The sequence below is a fragment of the Diceros bicornis genome, chromosome 1 (genome assembly GCF_020826845.1).
Source record: "Diceros bicornis minor isolate mBicDic1 chromosome 1, mDicBic1.mat.cur, whole genome shotgun sequence".
Taxonomy (NCBI): Eukaryota; Metazoa; Chordata; class Mammalia; order Perissodactyla; family Rhinocerotidae; genus Diceros; species Diceros bicornis.
The window spans coordinates 53,795,639-53,815,019 of NC_080740.1; the positions used below are offsets into that span (position 1 = coordinate 53,795,639).

General features: G+C 39.7%; 2 protein-coding genes across 2 annotated transcripts in view; both read left to right on the forward strand.

The window, feature by feature from the left end:
- Positions 1-235: 235 nt before the first annotated feature.
- On the forward strand, positions 236-8,030 carry CAMLG (calcium modulating ligand). Its single transcript, XM_058540550.1, has 4 exons — positions 236-509; positions 2,192-2,652; positions 4,312-4,377; positions 7,413-8,030. The coding sequence occupies exons 1-4, from the start codon at positions 338-340 to the stop codon at positions 7,602-7,604; spliced, it is 891 nt and encodes a 296-aa protein (XP_058396533.1). The 5' UTR covers positions 236-337; the 3' UTR covers positions 7,605-8,030.
- Positions 8,031-12,025: 3,995 nt separating this feature from the next.
- DDX46 (DEAD-box helicase 46) overlaps positions 12,026-19,381 on the forward strand; it is a 69,759-nt gene continuing 62,403 nt past the window's right edge. Inside the window, exons 1-3 of the mRNA XM_058540489.1 lie at positions 12,026-12,177; positions 15,271-15,459; positions 17,125-17,268. Coding sequence (XP_058396472.1) covers positions 12,161-12,177; positions 15,271-15,459; positions 17,125-17,268 — 350 coding nt within the window. The 5' untranslated portion in view covers positions 12,026-12,160. The remainder of the gene's footprint in view (positions 12,178-15,270; positions 15,460-17,124; positions 17,269-19,381) is intronic.

Below are 19,381 nucleotides of genomic sequence, written 5' to 3' on the forward strand. Positions count from 1 at the left end.
GTAGTCTGGGATGCTCATTCCTTACTCCCGTCCTTGTCCCGCTTGTGAGGCTGGGTGCCGGTTTTCTTCACCTCCGACTGAACAGCAGAGGAGCCCGGGGGCTTGGGAGGGGAGCAGCGAAAGCCAGCCGAGGGGGAAGGACCTGGCGCATCCGGCTCTGCCCTCATTCAAGATGGCGGCGCAAGCCTCGCGATTGGTCCCGTCGGGCGGCGCGCGTGCTTAGCCTACAGTCTCCGGCGGGAGGGGACGCGCGCTCCGCGGCCGGGCCTGGAGTCATCGGCGCCACCGCTGCCGCCACCAGCACTACCGTCACCAGTCCTTGACTGCGGAGGGGAAGATGGAGCCGGTGACCGTCGCTACTGACAGCGGGGACCGGCCCGGAGCCCCGGCGGGCTCAGGCCTGTCGGCTTCCCAGCGTCGGGCCGAACTGCGGCGGAGAAAGCTGCTCATGAACTCGGAACAGCGCATCAACCGGATCATGGGCTTTCACAGGCCCGGGTGCGGCGCGGGTAAGGACCTCGGTTTCCCTGCAGGCTCCCGTGCACCCCTTTGAGTCTTCAGGATCATTCTTCCTTTCCCTCCTCCACTCGCTGGGACCCTCTTGGCTGAGCCCTGCTCTCTGACCTCCCCTGTCTCCCTGCTCCTTAGGTGTTGTCCCAAGTTCTCATTTCTTAACCCCCGGACGTTTCTAGTCGCTTTCCTGAATTTTCTGGGGGTTTCGCCCTGAGGTTGTCCGCACCTCCACCGCGGGCTGCGAAGCCCTCGCTCCCGAGTCCCTCAGCCATGGTGCCGTCTGGCCCAGGTACCTGAGACAGCCGCTTCTGCCTTCCGCACCCACTCGCCTTTCTTGAAGGGCGCACGTTTCATGCCCATTCAGACTGCTTTGCCTATTGTGCCCCGCAGGAAGATTGCTTTCCTTTCCTTTAGTTCCAAATGCTTTCCCTTCCAGCGCCTTCCCTAGCGTCTACCTTCTTCTGCCTGGCCCGCATGAGCTTGTCTTGCCTGAACTGCCCCCTAGTCCTTCCTACGTGGATCAGGGACTCTTACGGTCATTTCCTACTGTTTGTGTTCAGTGCCCTCAACACGGTTATCTATAGCCCTTCTAAAACAGGTCAAAAAGATGGGAGCGACCATTCTTTATAGACCCAACAAGTGGGACGTGCCCACCGGAGGTCTTCTCTCCTAGTGTGCTGAGATCGGGGTGATTGATGTCAGGAACTGCATTTAACCCTCAAGAGAGTTCCTCATTTCCCCCCCTAATGACATGTACAATGAGTTTCTTAAATTTTTTTTCGCGTGAATATTTATTTAACAGTTAGTATGTGCTAGTGTTCTCTAAGTTTCCATTGAGTGTTGCCTTTAGTAATTGGCCTGTAGTCACTGGTTGAAGCTCCTTAGACCTTGTGACTTCTGTTCTGTGGGGCTTTAGATATATAGCTCTGAACTTCTAGACAGTTCACAGGTTTGCGGCTGAAAACTACCAAGAGAGGTAAGACCACTATTGCAGATTCTCTTAGAACTGGAGTTAGAAGACACATTTCTTCCTTTAATGATTAATAGCAGGATATTTATTCTTTCCCAAAGCATTGATTATCTTTCTCGAGGTACATTCTATATTTTGTTCTTTTGTTTTGAAAATTTTATCTGTCATTAAAGGTTTTGTTTTGTTTTAAACCAGAACAGCATCCTAAAACTGCTCAAGTACCTACTAATGGCTCCCTGACTACAGTACAAGGCTTATGTAAACAGAAGCTGAAGGATATGCCACACCCTATGCTGACAGGATTCTGGATTCAGAAGTATAATATTGAAATGTAGATTTTAAAGAGCTTTAATAATTCTATATTTTTAACCAAATAAGCTAGAGGAGGCAGTGCAATCATATTTCTGGGCTATTATCCATGAAAATTTGGTCTTTACAGCTTGCTTCATCCCTGACTATCTTTCTCAATTTGTCTCCTAGTCTTATGTGCTACCTCCAAAGTTTGGATTATATCTTCTGCAGGAATACTCTTTTTGGGTGATATATTTTGAGGGTGTAGAGGAACTGGTTTATTTTTGTCTGCAGAATCAGTGTTAATTTAGGTTCAGAAACTGCCGAGATCTAGCAGCAGCAGCATATTTTTTAATATTAATATGAAAGGTGTTTGCCAGTATGTAATACATAAGGATTCTAAATTTCTTTTCTCAGAAGAAGAAAGTCAAACAAAATCAAAGCAGCAGGACAGTGATAAACTGAACTCTCTCACCATTCCTTCAGTTGCAAAGCGAGTAGTGCTGGGTGATTCGGTCAGTACAGGGACAACTGACCTGCAGAGCAGTGTGGCCGAGGTAAAGGGGACTCAGCTGGGAGACAAATTGGACTCTTTCATTAAATCACCTGAGTGCAGCAATGATGTAAGCCTTGAGCTCCGGCAGCGGAACAGAGGGGACCTGACAGCGGACACTGTTCAGAGGGGTTCTCGCCATGGCCTAGAACAGTATCTCTCCCGATTTGAAGAAGCAATGAAGCTCAGGAAACAGCTGATTAGTGAAAAACCCAATCAAGAGGATGGAAATACAACAGAAGAATTTGACTCTTTTCGAATATTTAGATTGGTGGGATGTGCTCTTCTTGCCTTTGGAGTCAGAGCTTTTGTTTGCAAATACTTGGTAAGAAACATAATGGAAAATGCAAATTGGTTATAATAATGAGTGCTGTTAATCCATAGAATTCATTGCCAATATTAACTTAATATTTACCAGATTCACGTGGCTATTTGGAGATGTATTATAAGCTGCTATTCACCTTAGTTACAGAATGAGGTGTTCTGATTAAATACAGAGCCTAATAATATTGCTAAACTCTTTCTACATGCTAGGTACCATTTTAGGTACTTTGTATATATTAATTTGCTTAATCCTTCTCCTTATAAACTAGGTATCATTTGAATCTGTGTTTTATAGATGAGGGAATGAAGACTCAGAGAGGTTAAGTTAAATCATTTGCCCAAAGTCACACAGCTACTGAGTGACAGCTGAGATTAAACCCACAAAGTTTCATTCCAAAACCAAAGGGTATAAAGTACCTACATGTACTATATATTAATTACTACTTTTCAAATAATTTGAATCGTTAAAATGCAGTTCTTGTGGTCCTGAACATGGTGTAGTTTTTCTATGGTTCAGAAGGCATTTTAGCATTTTATAATGTTGTAGTATTATGGCAGTCCGTTTTTATTGTACTTTCACGTGCCAGTGGCTATTTGTTGAAAGTTGGGATTTACTGGTCCTTTTGTTTTACAGTATAATGAGGAATGCAGAAAAGCATAGCTCATGATTCACTATCTTGCTCTTTGAGGTATTTCCATTCAGTAGACATTTTAAGAATACCTACCAAGTACCAGCCACTTAAGTAAATTGTTCAGATAATTAAGGTTTATATTATTAAGCAAAAAAGATTTTTAAAATCTATTTTTATGCAAATCTTTTCTTAAAGAAAATCTGTTTAATAGATTTGATTTTGTTTTTCCTGATGGTAAATTGTCATCATAGCTTTCAGCGTTTAATGAGATATGTAGCTGCTTGTTTCTCTTCTCTAAAGGGCTCTGTGCTTTCATGCTTTTCAAGTTATGTCCTATTTTTGTGTCTCATCTTTGTGTGAGGTTTTTTGGCTTTCTGGTTTTCTTTGCTATCACATTTTAAACTGTTATTTCTCATTGCTCTCACTGTACTTCTAGTAATGTTTGCTCCTTCACTCCCTTCATAATATTTTTAATTTTAAAAATAATGTAAATCAAGTATTATTTTGATCTTTTTTATTTTATTGTGTGAGAAGCAGGATAACCAAGCCATTTTATCTATGGTAAGAATAGCTCATCATTTGAGGGCCAGAGATTTAGCTATATAAGTTAATTTCTTGCCCCAAAGTTTGGGGGATGTTTGGCATCTCAACTACTGGGCCCTTTCTGTGTGCTTTTAAATTGTCAGGTAATTACCTCTAGATGAGAGAGATGTTACTGCATGACATATTATACATCTATCACCATTGACTACTTTAAATCATTTCAAAGATAAGTTTTTATGAGAGAAGACATTTTGGGGGACATTAAAAGAATGTGACTTAACTTGAGAAACGTGTTTTATGATAAAGAAATCAAATCCCTTTATTTACTTTACCCTTCTGCAGAAATAAGACTGCTTTTAGCCACTAAAATTAAATATTACAGTTTTTTTGCTTGGAATTTGATAGCTGCTGTTAGTTTGATTTATTGTGATTATTTTGTGAATGATTATGTTGGAAATATATAATTTTATCTTCTATCTTCACAGTCCATATTTGCTCCATTTCTTACTTTACAACTTGCATACATGGGACTATACAAATATTTTCCCAAGGTAAATTAAATTTTTTTTCTAAATTATGGTGATGTATTTAGATTGATTAATGACTTAGATAATTTTAAGAACTTCTCAAAAATTAGCCATACTTATGGTCTGAATTAGTGGCCACCAAAGTGTGATTGGGCCACCAGTGCTGATCTTCAAACTATTTGCTTCATTTTGTAATGAGTTAAGTTCAGAATGTGAGTAATTAGAAACTTTTATAGCAGTTTGACATTGCCATAACATTTTTATTGTATTTTACAAAAATGTTGGTCCACCATGGATGGGGGGAAAAACCTCATGACAGAGTCTGAATAGTACTTGTCTAAGAAAGTGTTCAATTTAATTACTTAGTAAATTCAGTAATACATTTTATCTATAATAAAGGAAATTAATTTTAAAATGTGTTCAGTTATCTTATTTTGCTCCTTACCGGACACTTAATAACAATACACTTTATCTTTAGTGTTGAGGGCCTGATATTTGCAAGAAATATTTGGCCCAAATTGCAGAACAGAATCATGGGGTGTGTCCTTTGCCTGGTCTGCTTACCTACAGATGTATACATAGTTTTATGGGACTTGGCTTGGCTGGCATAGAAGCTAACCTTACTTGTGTGATTGAATTTTGTGTGAGTTTTTTGCTAAAAAATGGCTACTTGGCTGTTTGCTTAGTCATTTGTAATGCACTGATAGACCTCATGTGTGTTTTTAATGGATTTGAAACATTTATATTTTTGAGGGGTCAGATACACAAAGTGAAAGAGTAAAGAAAGAAATGTAATTTTATTTTTTTATGATACAGATGTATATTTATTGACTTACCCCAAAAGTGTAATTTTAATTAAAGCATTTGTTTAGAAATTTATTCTTGAAACAGTGATTGTAGTTTTGCAGTAGCAAAAGTTTGGAAACAACCTAAATATTCACTAGTAAGTGACTAGTTAAAAAAATTTACAGGACCGGCCCTGTGGCTTAGCGGTTAAGTGCGTGCGCTCCGTTACTGGCGGCCTGGGTTCAGATCCCGGGCACGGACCGACGCACCGCTTCTCTGGCCATGCTGAGGCCGTGTCCCACATACAGCAACTGGAAGGATGTGCAACTATGGCATGCAACTATCTACTGGGGCTTTAGGGGAAAAAAAAGGGAGGAGGATTGGCAATAGATGTTAGCACAGAGCTGGTCAGCAAAAAGAGGAGGATTAGCATGGATGTTAGCTCAGGGCTGATCTTCCTCACACAGACACACAAAAAAATTGCAGCATGTCCATTCAGAATGATGAAGCTCTCCATGTACTGTTAATGGTAAGCTCGCCAATAAATATTGAGAGGAAAAACCAAAATACAGAATAAGATCTATAGTATACTATTTTTTGTGTGTGAAAAGGAGGAAAATAATATATATTTGATTTTTCTTGTATATGTGTAAAGAAACTCTGGAAGAATATTACGTGGAACTTTTAACATTTGTTATTTGTGATAGGAGTGTGTAAAGGTTACTAGGTAAATGGGAGAGAGAAAAGAGATTGGAGAATACTGTATACTTTTCTCTCAACAAAACATTTTGTTATAACTGTTTTTAAACACACAGAAAAGTTGAAAGAATTGTGCAGTGAACACCCGTTTATACTTACCACTTAGATTCTATAATTTACATTTCATTATATTTATTATGTATCCATCCAATTTTCTATCCATTTTCAGTACATCTTTTTTTCTTGATGTATTTCAAAGTATGATGTAGATGTACACATTAGTATACCTTACCCCTACACATTTCAGCTTACATATCATTAACTACAATTCAGTGTTTGTTTATGGTTCTTTTCCTTAAGGTAAAATTTTCATACAGTGAAATGCTCAAGTCTTTATATCATTTAATGAGTTTTTGACAACCTGTGAAACCTAAATCCTTTCAAAGTTTAGAACACTACTGTCAGGAAGTTCCGTCATGCCCCTTTCCAGGCAGCCCCAGCCCCTACACCCTGAAGGTCTAATTTTCTTTTTCTCACTGTAGATTAGTTTTGCCTATTTTACTAGTTCATATAAATGGGATCATGTCTGTACATACTTTTTTTGTACAAGGCTTCTTTCATTCTGCATAATATTTTTGAGATTCATCCATGTTGTTGCGTATATCAGCAGTTCATTCCCTTTTTTTTTTGCTGAGTAATATTCTATTGTGTGAATATATCCATTTATTTAATCTCCTGTTGATAGACATCTTAGTTGTTTCCAGTCTTGGGTTATTATGACTAAAGCAGCTAAGAACTGTCTTGTATGAGTCTTTTCGTGAACATAGGCTTTGATTTCTCTGGGTAACTGTAGCTTTTTTTTTTTTCGATGAGGAAAATTAGCCTTGAGCTAACATCTGTTGCCAATGCTCCTCTTTTTGCTGAGGAAGATTTGCCCTGGGCTAACATCCTTGCCCACCTTCCTCTACTTTATATGTGGGATGCCTGCCGCAGCATGGCTTGATAAGCAGTACACAGGTCCACACCCAGGATCTGAACTCATGAACCCTGGGCCACCAAAGCGGAGTGCATGAACCCAACCACTATGCCATTGGGCTGGCCCCAATATTGCTCATTCTTGAGGACCTGTTTTTAATTCCGCTTCCTTCTGAAATCCTTCTCTGTGCTTTATTTATACATAAAAGCCTGAACTAATTTCTGTCTCCTTTGAGCCACCATGCCACACATTATCCATGTCATTCATTTAGAAGTCTTTTATATCCTGTCTAGTAATGTTTATCCTGTTTTTGTCTTATGCTGTTGTATATATCTTAAATTGTTATTTGTCTTGCTTCCAAGATAAGACTTTTTTTAACCTTTGATAGCAAAAATGGTCTTTTCCCTACTGTCTAGCGGTTTGCTGCTTTACATATTATATCCTCAGTAAATGTCTGCTGATATATTATTGATTGATGTTTTGAAACTTCATTAACAGTTTTGAAATCAGTTAGGCAAAAATATACTGATAATGTTTTTATAGAGCTTAAGGAGTCTTCTGAAAGCTGTAAGATTTATTTAAGTCTTTTTCTATACAGAGTGAAAAGAAGATAAAGACAACAGTACTAACAGCTGCACTTCTGTTATCTGGAATTCCTGCTGAAGTGATAAATCGATCGATGGATACCTATAGCAAAATGGGCGAAGTTTTCACAGATCTCTGTGTCTACTTTTTCACTTTTATCTTTTGTCATGAACTGCTTGATTATTGGGGCTGTGAAGTACCATGAAGCCTGCAGAACTCAGAAGGAGAAGCTTAAAAAAAACAATTTCTCTTCTATATTGCAATGTCTTTAAAGAGGCAAATCAGTTTACACCTTTATGTAATTCTTTTACTTTATAGGGGTTGTAAAGCCACTTGATTAGGATTGGCATGGCAGGTTCCCTGATTTAAAAGGGTTGAGTTTGTATTAATAATGATGTGAAGAATAGAATACCATTGTCATTAATTGATTTTTCTTGTTTAATTAGAATCCCTAGTCCTACGCCTTTCCCTAACTTCTCAGATTTGTAATTCTTCTTTTGGGGGCTGACCTAGTGCTTTTAGGAGAGCAGGTGAATGTGGTCTCAGCCAGCCCCAATGACTGTATCTTGTGTTTGTGTTGTTCTGTCTTAAGAAATGGAGCCATCTTAAAAATAAAATGAAAGAAACGGAATTGTCTAATGTTAAGTCTGCACATTTTAACTTATAAGAGCTGAATAAGGTAGCCAATTTTATCTTTTCTTGTTGAGTCAGTATCTTAATTTTTATTCCAGTGCAAATATTTAGTGGAAGAAATTATTAAGATTCATACGTGTGAAATTAGAAGGTATTTATGAAATCTTAATTTATATTTATGAAAATTTTTATTACCAAACTCAGAATTGGAAATTTACACTTTTGAGTTTTCAATTTTCAGAAGTGTGTTTTTTAAGCAAACTAGAATAGAATGATTAGATATAAAAATGGGATTTGAAGAATTGACTGAGGTATACAACCCAATAGCATAAATATCCTTTTAACTAACTTGGTAACGCTGTTATATTTGGAAGATTTGTCTTCTTAAAAAAGTATAAAACATAAGTGTTATATTGCTTGGTATTACATTTCCTACAGATTTTTGTATGGTCTATTTGATTAATCTTTGTAATATTAAAAACATATACTTTTTTTTTATTACTCACAAAGTCTTGGTTTTTGGCATTTTATTTTGAACCAGAATAATGGAGAATAAGTATAATAATTTAAGTCTGTTCTGTTGACTTAGGTTAAGATTATAAGCACATATTTTTCCTGATTCCATAAGGAATCTAGTATCTAGAGGATTGGAAAGCATCCTTGCATTTGTCACTTTCTCCCCAATCCCTGGGAAGACGCTAGAGGTCTTCAACTGCACGTTTACTTCTTTTGTTTCCTAAAGAAAAAAGCCCCATTTAGCCAGTTGACATGTGTAAAGTTTTAGTAATTGTAGATCATTATCCAATTTATTTCAAATAGAAGAGCTGTAAGATATATCCGTGTCTGTCAATGCCGCTTTTTCTCCTCAGCTAATTGGCATCTTCCTGATCATTTGCTTGCATCTCTCACCAAGAGTGTTGAATAATATCAAATGGAAATGGAAATTTCTTAGTGTTTGGAATAATTAAAAAGAATATTTTATTTAGAAATTTCAGGGACTTGAAATGTATATGAGTTAAACTAGATTGACAAGGATGGTTGTTGAGAGGTGACATCTTCGATCAATAGCTTTTTAGTCTGATTAGTTGTATAAATGGACATGTGTACATCACAGTTGGTACTAAAAACAGCAAGAGGATCATGACATACTCAGAACTGGGTTAATTAGTCAGAATCAAAATCTGCTTTGGAAGCCAGGGCAGTTTGCTAAAAGTGATATATTGGAGACATAGTAGACTATAATTACTCTTAGACCTGTGGTAATAGATAAAGCAGCTTCTTCCAGGACGTAGAAGTGCTGTGAACTTACATAAATATATTGTGGGCAGGGCCAGCCCCAGTGGCCTAAGTGGTTAAGTTCAGCACGCTCCCCTTTGGCAGCCCAGGCCCAGTTCCTGCGTGCGGACCTATACCACTCGTCTGTCAGTGGCCATGCTATTGTGGAGGCTCACATGCAAAAAGAGGAAGATTGGCAACAGATGTTAGCTCAGGGCGAATCTTCCTAAGCAAAAAAAAAAAAATATATATATATATATATATGCATAATATATGTATTATAAATACATATATAAATATATATATGTGGCATAAAAAGACAGAATTGTCATGTGAATGTGACAGGATGTGAAGACTCATCCCCTTCTCTTAAAGGGGAGTTAGAAATGAAGTATCTTGGAAAGAGCTATGGCCTGGGTATCAAATGCCTGGGTTCTGGTTCCAGCTTAGATTCCAAAAATATGAGTGATTGAGGATTAAATTAGTTTCCCGAGTCTCAGTTTTCTTGCTTAAAATCAAGAAACTTGAGTATGTGATTTTAAAAATCTGTTCCAGCAGTAACATTAACTTCTACATGACCTTATCCATTTCCATGGCTTCAAATACCATGTATTATTATACATTCTGTAAAGTGCCTCTGATTCTTACCTTTCTAACCTCTATTGCTCCCTTGAACTCCAGACTCATATACAGTAGTCCCTCCTTATCCGAGGGGGATACGTTCCCAGACCCCCAGTGGATGCCTGAAACCACTAATAGTACCGAACTCTATATATGCTGTTTTTTCCTGTGCTACATACATATTTGAGGTGTGACAGCAAAACTAGCACAAATTTCTTTTTCCTTCACAATTTCACAGACAGAAGACTCATCCTTACTGTAGATCTTAGCCAACCTCAGCATACAAGTTTTTTCTTTCCTTATTAAGTTGAAAACTTTCATCTTTTCACTTACAGGAAGTACTTTACGGCTTCTCTTTGTCATGTCTGAATTGCCAGCATCACTAATACTGAGATTTGGGGCCATTATTAAGTAAAATAAGGGTTACTTGAACACAAGCACTGCAGTACTGTGACAGTCGATCTGATAACCCAGATGGTCACCAGAGGACACTGAAACCTAGGAAGGAGAAACCGCAGATAAGGGGGGACAACTGTATTCCCTTATGTAGCCAGTATGGCCTGTATATCTAGTAGACATCTCAAACATCACATCACTGAAACAGAACGACTGATTTTTCTCTCCCCTCCCCCCACCAAATCTGCTGCTCCCACGCCTTTCTCATCTCCCTAAATTCACAACAATCCATAGTACCTCTGTTCAAAACCTGAGAGTCATCATTACTCCACCCTTTCCCTCACAGTTCACACTCAATTTATCAATTACTGTTTGGAGTGCTGCCTCCGGAATACATCCAGAATCTGACCACTTCTCAGTGTCTCCGCTGTTTAAGTAACCAGTGGTTTCCTATTTCTTTTAGACTGAAAACCATACTCCTTACCTTCAACCAACATACAAGCAATTTACAGTGGCTCTGATACCTGACCCTCATTGGTGTCCATTTTGTCACATAATCGCTCAGGCCTACCTTACCCTTGGGGTGGACTGCACTGCTGCCGCAGGTGGGCAGTAAGCCACAGAGGAAGAGTAGAAGCTTGTCTTGGAGTCTTAACTCGGTTTCATTTTTTTTTAAAAACCAAATTTCTTGAGGTAAAATTTACATACAATAAAATGCATCAATTTAATGTGTACAGTTCAATGAATTTTGACAAACGTTATTTTCAACCAACGACCGCCACAATCAAGATATAGAACTTTTCTATCATCCTGATATGTAAGAAAGTAAAATAGTACAGAGGCATGTAAATAGGAGAGCTTCTCCCCAACTCCATTACAGCTTTCTGCTTAAGCAACTCAACATTTTTGTGTGTATTCCATCAGGCAAGCGGTTCTCAAGCTTGACTGTACTTCAGAGTCCCCTAGGAAGCTTGAACATTCCCAATGCACAGGTAGCACTCCAAACCAATTAAATCAGAATATCAGGATGGAACACAAGCATCTGTATTATTTTTTTAAAGCTTCCAAGTGCAAGCAATATTGAGAACCATTATAATCTTGAGAATGTATTTTTCGCTCTTCGTCCTCTTCTCAAGTTAACTCCTACTCAGTCTTCAAATCTCACCTCAAAAGTCACTTCCTCAGGGAATTCTTTTTCTGAACCCCTCTCCTACGGTGGAATCTCTTTCTTGTTGTATTACAACTACTTGTGTTTTTAGTAATGTCTATATTCCCCCTAGCCTGTAAGCTCCCCCGGATCTAGCGCATGCCTGACACGTAACAATATATATAAATGAATGAATGTATAAATGAATGAGAGTGAATGGAGATGTTTGTAGCATCTCTTAGCGCAGGTTAAGGCAGACGTCAGTACACGTCCAGGACAGCTCGTGGATGCACATGGCGCGTTGGTGGACCTTGCAGAAAACACTCTCCCAAAACCCTCAAGGCTGATGCGCCGCCCTCCACCGCACCAACGCGCGGGGGCTTCCCTGGCCGTGCACAGAAAACGCGCCTTGGCACCGTCTGTCTGCGCGGCCGGCGGTGTGCGGCCTCCAGCCGAGAGGCGGCGCTGTGGAGAGGCAGCAGCTTCCGGTCCGCTTCTTCCTTCCTTCTGCCGTCAGCGCCAGCGCGTCCTGTTTTCGTTGGCCGCGCTCGGATGGCGGCCGCCGCTGTAGCTGCTGCCTCCGCTTAGTGCTGCTTCTCGCACGGCGAACCGAGGGCAGCGCGGCCTCCTCCTTTGTCCGGTTGTCCTGCGCGTGGTCCTGAGGGGCGCCCCTTCTGGCGGCCGGCAGCATGGGCCGGGAGTCACGGTGAGGTGGCGCGGCGGGCGAGCGGCTTCCTGAGAGTGGGGGAAGAGGCGGGAGTTGAGGTGGCCGCGGCCCGGCGCGGCCCCACGTGCGGCCAGCGCTGCCCGCGGCCACTGGAGGGGCTGGGAGACCTCGGCTGAGGAAGTGGCTGTACTTGGGCTGGCGACGGTAGTGCCATCGCTGGGTTCGAGCCCCTGGAGCGGGAACACCCCTCCAGGACATCAGTGGTTGGGCACCACATCCCGCCACTTCCGCGGAGCCTGCCCTGGTGGCCTCGTCAGTAGTGATCCCAGTTGAATTTCTTACCGCTTCGCCTTTGCAACATTTCATTGGAGCCCATCGCTCTCTATTTGAGTTCTTTGTGCGTGTGTGATATCTTCCCAAGTCAGCTGAAAGGAGCGTGTGGACAAACATTTTTACATCACCTACACCACTCTACGTTTCTAGGCTTTTATTGGGCTACAATAAATACTATTGCATGGACATTTATTTTGCAAATAGACCATATTTGTTATGTTTTCTATCCTTTTTAACCTGTGGACTGGGAGGTCTCATTAGAACTATGATATCTTTTCAAAACTTGAGATCGTTACCTGGTTTGGGACTTGGAGATTTTTATCTTAAGGATGGGTGTTTACTATGTATTTAGCAGTGACTGAAAGATCCTTTGTATTTAGGTTGTAAATAATTAAGTAATAGTACTTTATTGAGGTAAAATTAACATTCAGGGAAATGGACGAAGCTTAAGGGTAGAGCTTGATGAAATTAGCAAATATATAAACCGTGTAGTCATCACCTAGGTAAAGATAAACAATATTTCCATAACTGCGGAAAATTCTTGTAAAGGTCTTTAACTCTCTGTGAAGGCATTGCTGTTCATCTGGCCACCCAGACCAGAAACCTAGGAGTGATCTTTATTTGATTCGTTCTTCTCTCTTACTGCCTACATCCTGTTGGATTCTGTGCTGTTTCCCCATTCCTACTGTCTCTGTCTTCAGGCCCTAATCATTTATTGCTCAGACTGCTACACCTGCTTCAAATTGATTATCTCCTCTGATCTTGCCCTCCTAGTAGATCTTCACACTGCAGCCGTAGTGATACTTCTGAAATAAAGCTAAGATCGTGTCATTCCCCTGCTTTCCTCTCCATTGGTTCTTGGTGCTTCCAAGATAAAGTCAGACTCTTTCAGCACGGCCTTAAAGGCCCTCCATGAGAAAGTCCCTTCAGCCTTTTCCCCTAATTCTCTGCCTCGCAGGGCCTGTACTCTAGGTTTGTTCAGGGCATAACGAAAGGCTCAGAGATGGAAAAGAGCAGGTTGTTGGAGAAATAAATAGATCCTGGTTTGCCTCCATATATAGGTTTCATGAAGGGTTGAAAAGAAATAGTGGGAGGTAGATTCTGAAAGGGACTCGGGCCCAGAATGTGGATGAATTTGTAGCTGTAGTTTTGAGGATAAGAATTTATTTGGGAGCCTTTGAAGAGTTTGAGTAAGAAGTGTGTGTTTATGTGTATATAATAGGATCAGAACTCTGCTTTATGAAGATTACCCTAGCAACAATGAGTAAACAGGTTTAAGGGAAAAGAGAGTAAAAGCAGGAAGACCAGGGGTCTCCTAAAATGTCCTACGTAGATAAGTCTGATATGGAGTAGTGACAGTGGGAACTCGGAGGAGGCAGTGTATTGTGAAAAGAATTACAGAGGTGAGATTGGAGATACTTGGTGTTTTATTGGTTGTGTAGAATGAGAAAGAGAAAAATACTGAAGATAAGTGGTATCTTTGAGCCAGCTGACTGGAATTGGGGATGATAAATTGGAGAGGGAAAGGTAACAGGTTTGGGTTTCTACACATTGAATTTCAGGTACTTGAGGGATAAATCAGGTGTCCTCATTCCCTAGCAGTCTTATCCAGATTTATTGCTTTAAGTAGCCTTTGTACACTGATGACTTCCCAATTTATATTTCCTTCATGAACTCCAGACTCATATTTCAACTACCTACTGTACATTTCCACTTGGATGCCTAATATCCTGATTTCCCACCTTCCCCCCAAATCTGCTCCTCCCTCAGCCCACCTTAGTAAATGGCAACTTCATTTTTCTACTCGATCTGCCAAGTATCTTGGAGACACGCATGATGTCTCCCTTGCTTTCACACTTGACATTTAATTAGTCGTTAAATCCAATCAGCTTTAGCTTCAAAATATCCAAATGTTGACACTCTTAACGGCTCCACACTTGACATTCCGATCCAAGCCACCATTATCTTTTACTTGGATGATTGCTATAGCATTCTACGTGTTTTCCCTGCTTCTGCCCTTGCCTTCTTTCTGTTTGTTCTCCCCTCAGCAGCCAGTGTAAGGCTTTAAAAACATTAGTTAGGTTATTTCACACATCTGCTTAAAATCTTCCAGTAGCTTCTCATCTCATTCAGAGTAAAAGAAGAAGTCCTTATAATGGCCTATAAGGTTCTCCACATTTGGCTACCCTGCTATATCTCTGACCTTCTCTCGTGCCACTTTCACTCATTCAACCCTAGCTACATCTGCCTTCCTTGCTGTTTTGCAACACGCCAATCAAGCTTTCTCCTCAGGGACTTTGCACTTGCTGCGCCTTTTGCCTGGAAGATTCCTCCCCCATGTCTACGTGGTTCCTTCCTTTACTTCTTTCAAGCAATCAAAATGTCACTTTATTAGCAAGGCCTTGTCTAATCACCTAGTATAAAATAGCAAACCTCCTACCTCTCATTCTCTTTTTCCTTTATTCTGATGTGTTTTTCTGCATAGCACCGCATGACATATTGTATATTTATTTTTTTCCTTTTCTGTCGTCTCTTCCTTTACCACAATGCAAGCTATTTAAGGCCCAAAGGCAGGAGCCTGGTCTGTTTTGTTCACTGTCCTTATTTCCTTTTCAAGACAGTACCCATCCCCCAACATGTGCTATAGCTATATTCTTTCCCCCTAATTTTAAAGAAGTGTATGTATAAAGTGTCCTTTCAGTGTTTAATTTGTCTGCTGAGATTTTTTTTGAAAAATGTAATAAATATAATAGAAGCCAACTGTATTTGCTAAGCTTAATCTGTAACTTAACATCTCAGCCACTATCGGAAGCGATCGGCTTCACGGGGACGCTCTGGAAGTCGATCTAGAAGTCGCTCACCCTCAGACAAAAGAAGTAAACGTGGAGATGACAGACGGTCTAGAAGCAGAGACAGAGATAGAAGGAGAGAGAGGTCTCGTAGTAGAGATAAAAGAAGATCTCGGTCAAGAGACAGGAAGCGTCTGAGGTAAGACATTAATCTCCAGAGGACCCATGGTAAATTGGGCCTTCTTGGCTAAATTGTGCTTCTTTGAAAGTGTGTTTTGGACTAGAATTTAGTGGCCCCTTTTGCAGGCCCTCTGCTTTAATCCCAGCTTCTTTGATTAGATCTGGAAGTGATTTGCATAGAACAAAGACTCTCTCAAACATTATTTTAGGTTTGGAAACTTTAGGCTGTATTTCCTGTAATCCAAAGAGAACCCTTGAAGCCCCCTGAGAAGTTAAAATAAGAAGTAAAACATAAGATAATATGCCATCAAGGGAGTTGTGTTCTAATTCTGTCCCAAGAGAGCTGACCACTGTGTTCAGAGCAGCTACTAAAGCTGACAGAAGAAGGGAACAGGATGGAGCCATCTTCAAGCCCTCCTTGCTGTTTGAAACTATTTTAAAGAACTGTTTTAGATTTAAACTGAGGAACACCCTAATTTTTATTTTACTTTTACTTGATTACATATTCCTTGATACGAGTCAAGTAGTCATAACCTTTCTGGAGGTGAAACACAGTCTTTAAATAAAAATAACCTCCCTGACACCAAAAAAATTTCTAATGCAGTTTCTCATTAAAATAGGAAAGAAGACAAAGTTGTACAGGTGCTGTGAACTGATCATAGAACTTTTTTTTTTTTTTTCGGTGAGGAAGATCAGCCCTGAGCTAACATCCATGCTAATCCTCCTCTTTTTGCTGAGAAAGACCGGCTCTGAGCTAACATCTATTGCCAGTCCTCCCCCTTTTTCTCCCCAAAGCCCCAGTAGATAGTTGTATGTCATAGTTGCACATCCTTCTAGTTGCTGTATGTGGGACGCGGCCCCAGCATGGCCGGAGAAGCGGTGCGCTGGTGCGTGCCCGGGATCCGAACCCGGGCCGCCAGCAGCGGAGCGCGCGCACCCAACCGCTAAGCCATGGGGCCGGCCCTGATCATAGAACTTTGACTTTATATTTTTCAAACCTTGAAAGAGATTGCAAAGATATTACGTGGTACTCAGGGAAAATACTCATGGCAATATGGATAGTGCTAACTTATTAATTTCATATTATGTGGTTCCAGGAACAGTTTCATACAATTCAGTCAAATACTTGTTTAGTGAAATAGGTCATTTAAGGTTTGGTCTTTGACTTATTGGTGTGAAAGTAGAATCATGAGATTTTAGAGCAAGAAGGATTTTGAGATTGCCTAATGAAGTTTCCATATTTCATAGATGAGAAAACTGAGACCCAGAGAGTTGATCTGCCCTATGTCATGTTACTAGTTAGTAGCAGCACCAGGGTAGAAATTCTTGTCTCTTAATCTTCATATCTGTGATCTTTCCACAGCCCCATTCTGCCGATCCTTAATACTTAGTTGTCATTGAAATTTAGATTTTTCTACTCTAGGCCATAGATTTCAAATAGTTATTATTACAGATTTGCTGTGTTTTTCAACAAACATTTTGAAATTAGTATCCTCATTTTTTTCATTGACCACTTGTAAGAACTGGCTTTACTTGTTCCCTATGCTGATTTGATAGTTAATTGAAATCTCTGCCTTTAGTAATGATAATAATTACGAAGCCTCTTCCAACATGGGAAAGAGCCATGATCTGAAATAGAAGCTCCACTTGGTCATAGAATACATGAAAAGTGTCCCCCTTGCAGGCGTTCCAGAAGTAGAGAGAGAGACAGAAGTCGAGAGCGAAGAAGATCTCGAAGTCGAGACAGGAGACGCTCGAGGAGTAGAAGCCGGGGCCGGCGATCCCGATCCTCCAGTCCTGGTAATAAAAGCAAGAAGGCTGAGAATAGGTAATGTTATCAATGGGCTGTATCTATCATGTGGGTTGGGAACTGACTCGCTTCCCTATGCCTTCCTTTTTTAAAAATAATCTTTATAATAATTATGAATTTGGCTCCTACCATGGATGGTTGGATATAGATTATAAAGCTTATAATTTATTTGGAAAATACTAACTTCTGTTAGTTTTAACACTCATAATGCATTGTTCCCTTATTTAATACCTACTGTTACTGGTCAGAAATATATTTTATAAACATCTTTTTAGGAACTATATTTTTTTCTTCGAAATTATTTTCTTAGATAGTATTTTTTTTTCCCCCTCCCCTTTTCTCCCCAAGGCCCCAGTAGATAGTTGTATGTCATAGTTGCACATCCTTCTAGTTACTGTATGTGGGACGCAGCCTCAGCATGGCCCGACAAGCAGTGTGTCAGTGTGCGCCCGGTGTGTCAGTGTGCGCCCGGGATCCGAACCTGGGCAGCCAGCATTGGGGCGTGCGCACTTAACCGCTAAGCCACAGGGCCGGCCCCTTAGTATTTCTGCTATTGATTGACAAATAGCTTTTTAACTCATGATGTGCGTTGCTGAATTGTTGTTCAGGATGGGTGAACTTTGCTTGTGTAAGTTAAGTGCACTTGTTTCTTTAAGATGCCAGTACCATTTAATTTTGAAATATTATTTATGTCTGTTAGACATAGTATGTTTACTCTTTATATTTCTCTTTTCAATGGTTTGTTTTTTGCCTGCTATTACTGTTTTTTAAAGTGATGTCATAGGACAGTTGATATATGGACTTGTATCTGTTTTTTGTATATTCATATTTGTCATGAGCATTTTTCCCGTGTTCATTTAACTTTATAAATTTTACTTTTATTTTACCAAGGTCAGTGTATTATGACCATTGAGATTATTTTAAATTAAAAATAAAATAGAAATTTAGAAAAGTGAATGAAATATAAATATGCAGTTTATTAAATAATTATAAAGCAGTATCCATGCATCCACCACCAAGGTCAAGAAAAAGCATTGTTGGTACCCTCAGAAGCTCTTCATGTCCCTTCTCTAACCCAACTCTCTACTCCCTAGAGAAAACCACTTCCTGACTTTTGTGCTAGTAATTTCTTATATTTCTTTATGGTTTTACCACCTGCATTCATATCTGAAAAAGAATAGTTTAGACTTACATGTTTTTTAACTTTACATGAACGAGTTGTATTCTTTTATGTCTTTGCTCAACATTATTTGAGACTTATCTGTGTTGCCTCTAACAGTAGTTCATTTTCATTGCTGAATACTATTCTGTGGTATAAATATACCACTATTTATTTATCCATTCTGCTGAAATCGATGTTTGCGTGGTTTTAACTTTTGGGCTATTATGAGCGTTTTTGTATATATATATATCCTAGTATACATGTGCATGAGTTTCCCTAGGGTGTATACCTAGGAGTGAAATTGCATGGTCATAGAATAAACATGGCTTCATTTTTACAAGGTAATCCTGGATGCTTTCCAAAGAGTATGTACTAATTATACTCCCAGCAGCAGTGCAGGAGAATTGTGTTACTCCATATCCTTACCAATGTTTGGTATTGTCAGTCTTTTTCATTTTTATTAATTGGGTAGACATGTAATACCAATATTGTGGTTTTAATTTGCATTTCCCTGATTACTGATGAGGTTGAACACCTTTTCATATGTTTATTGAATTAAAAGGATTTCCTCTTTTCTGAAGTACATGTTCAGATTTTTTGCTCATTTTCCTATAGGGTTGTTTCTCTCTTTAAAAGTTGATTTATAGGAGGTTTTTTTTATGTTTTTGAGTATCCCGGATAGTTGTGTTTTGTCAGTTATATGAGTGGCAGATTCTCTTACTCTGTGATTTGTCTTTTCATTCTGTAATGACACTTTTGATGAACAGACTTAAGGAAGAAGAAGCATTTCTTAATTCATTTTATGAATTGAGAAGAATATAGATATTAAAACCTGACAAGGGCAATATGAGAAAAGAAAATTATAAACTGTACTCAATCTAAACATAGATTAGCATACCAAGTCCAAAATATATAAAAAATAGTACAATCATGAACTAGTTGGATTTATTCTAGGAATGGAAGGTTGGT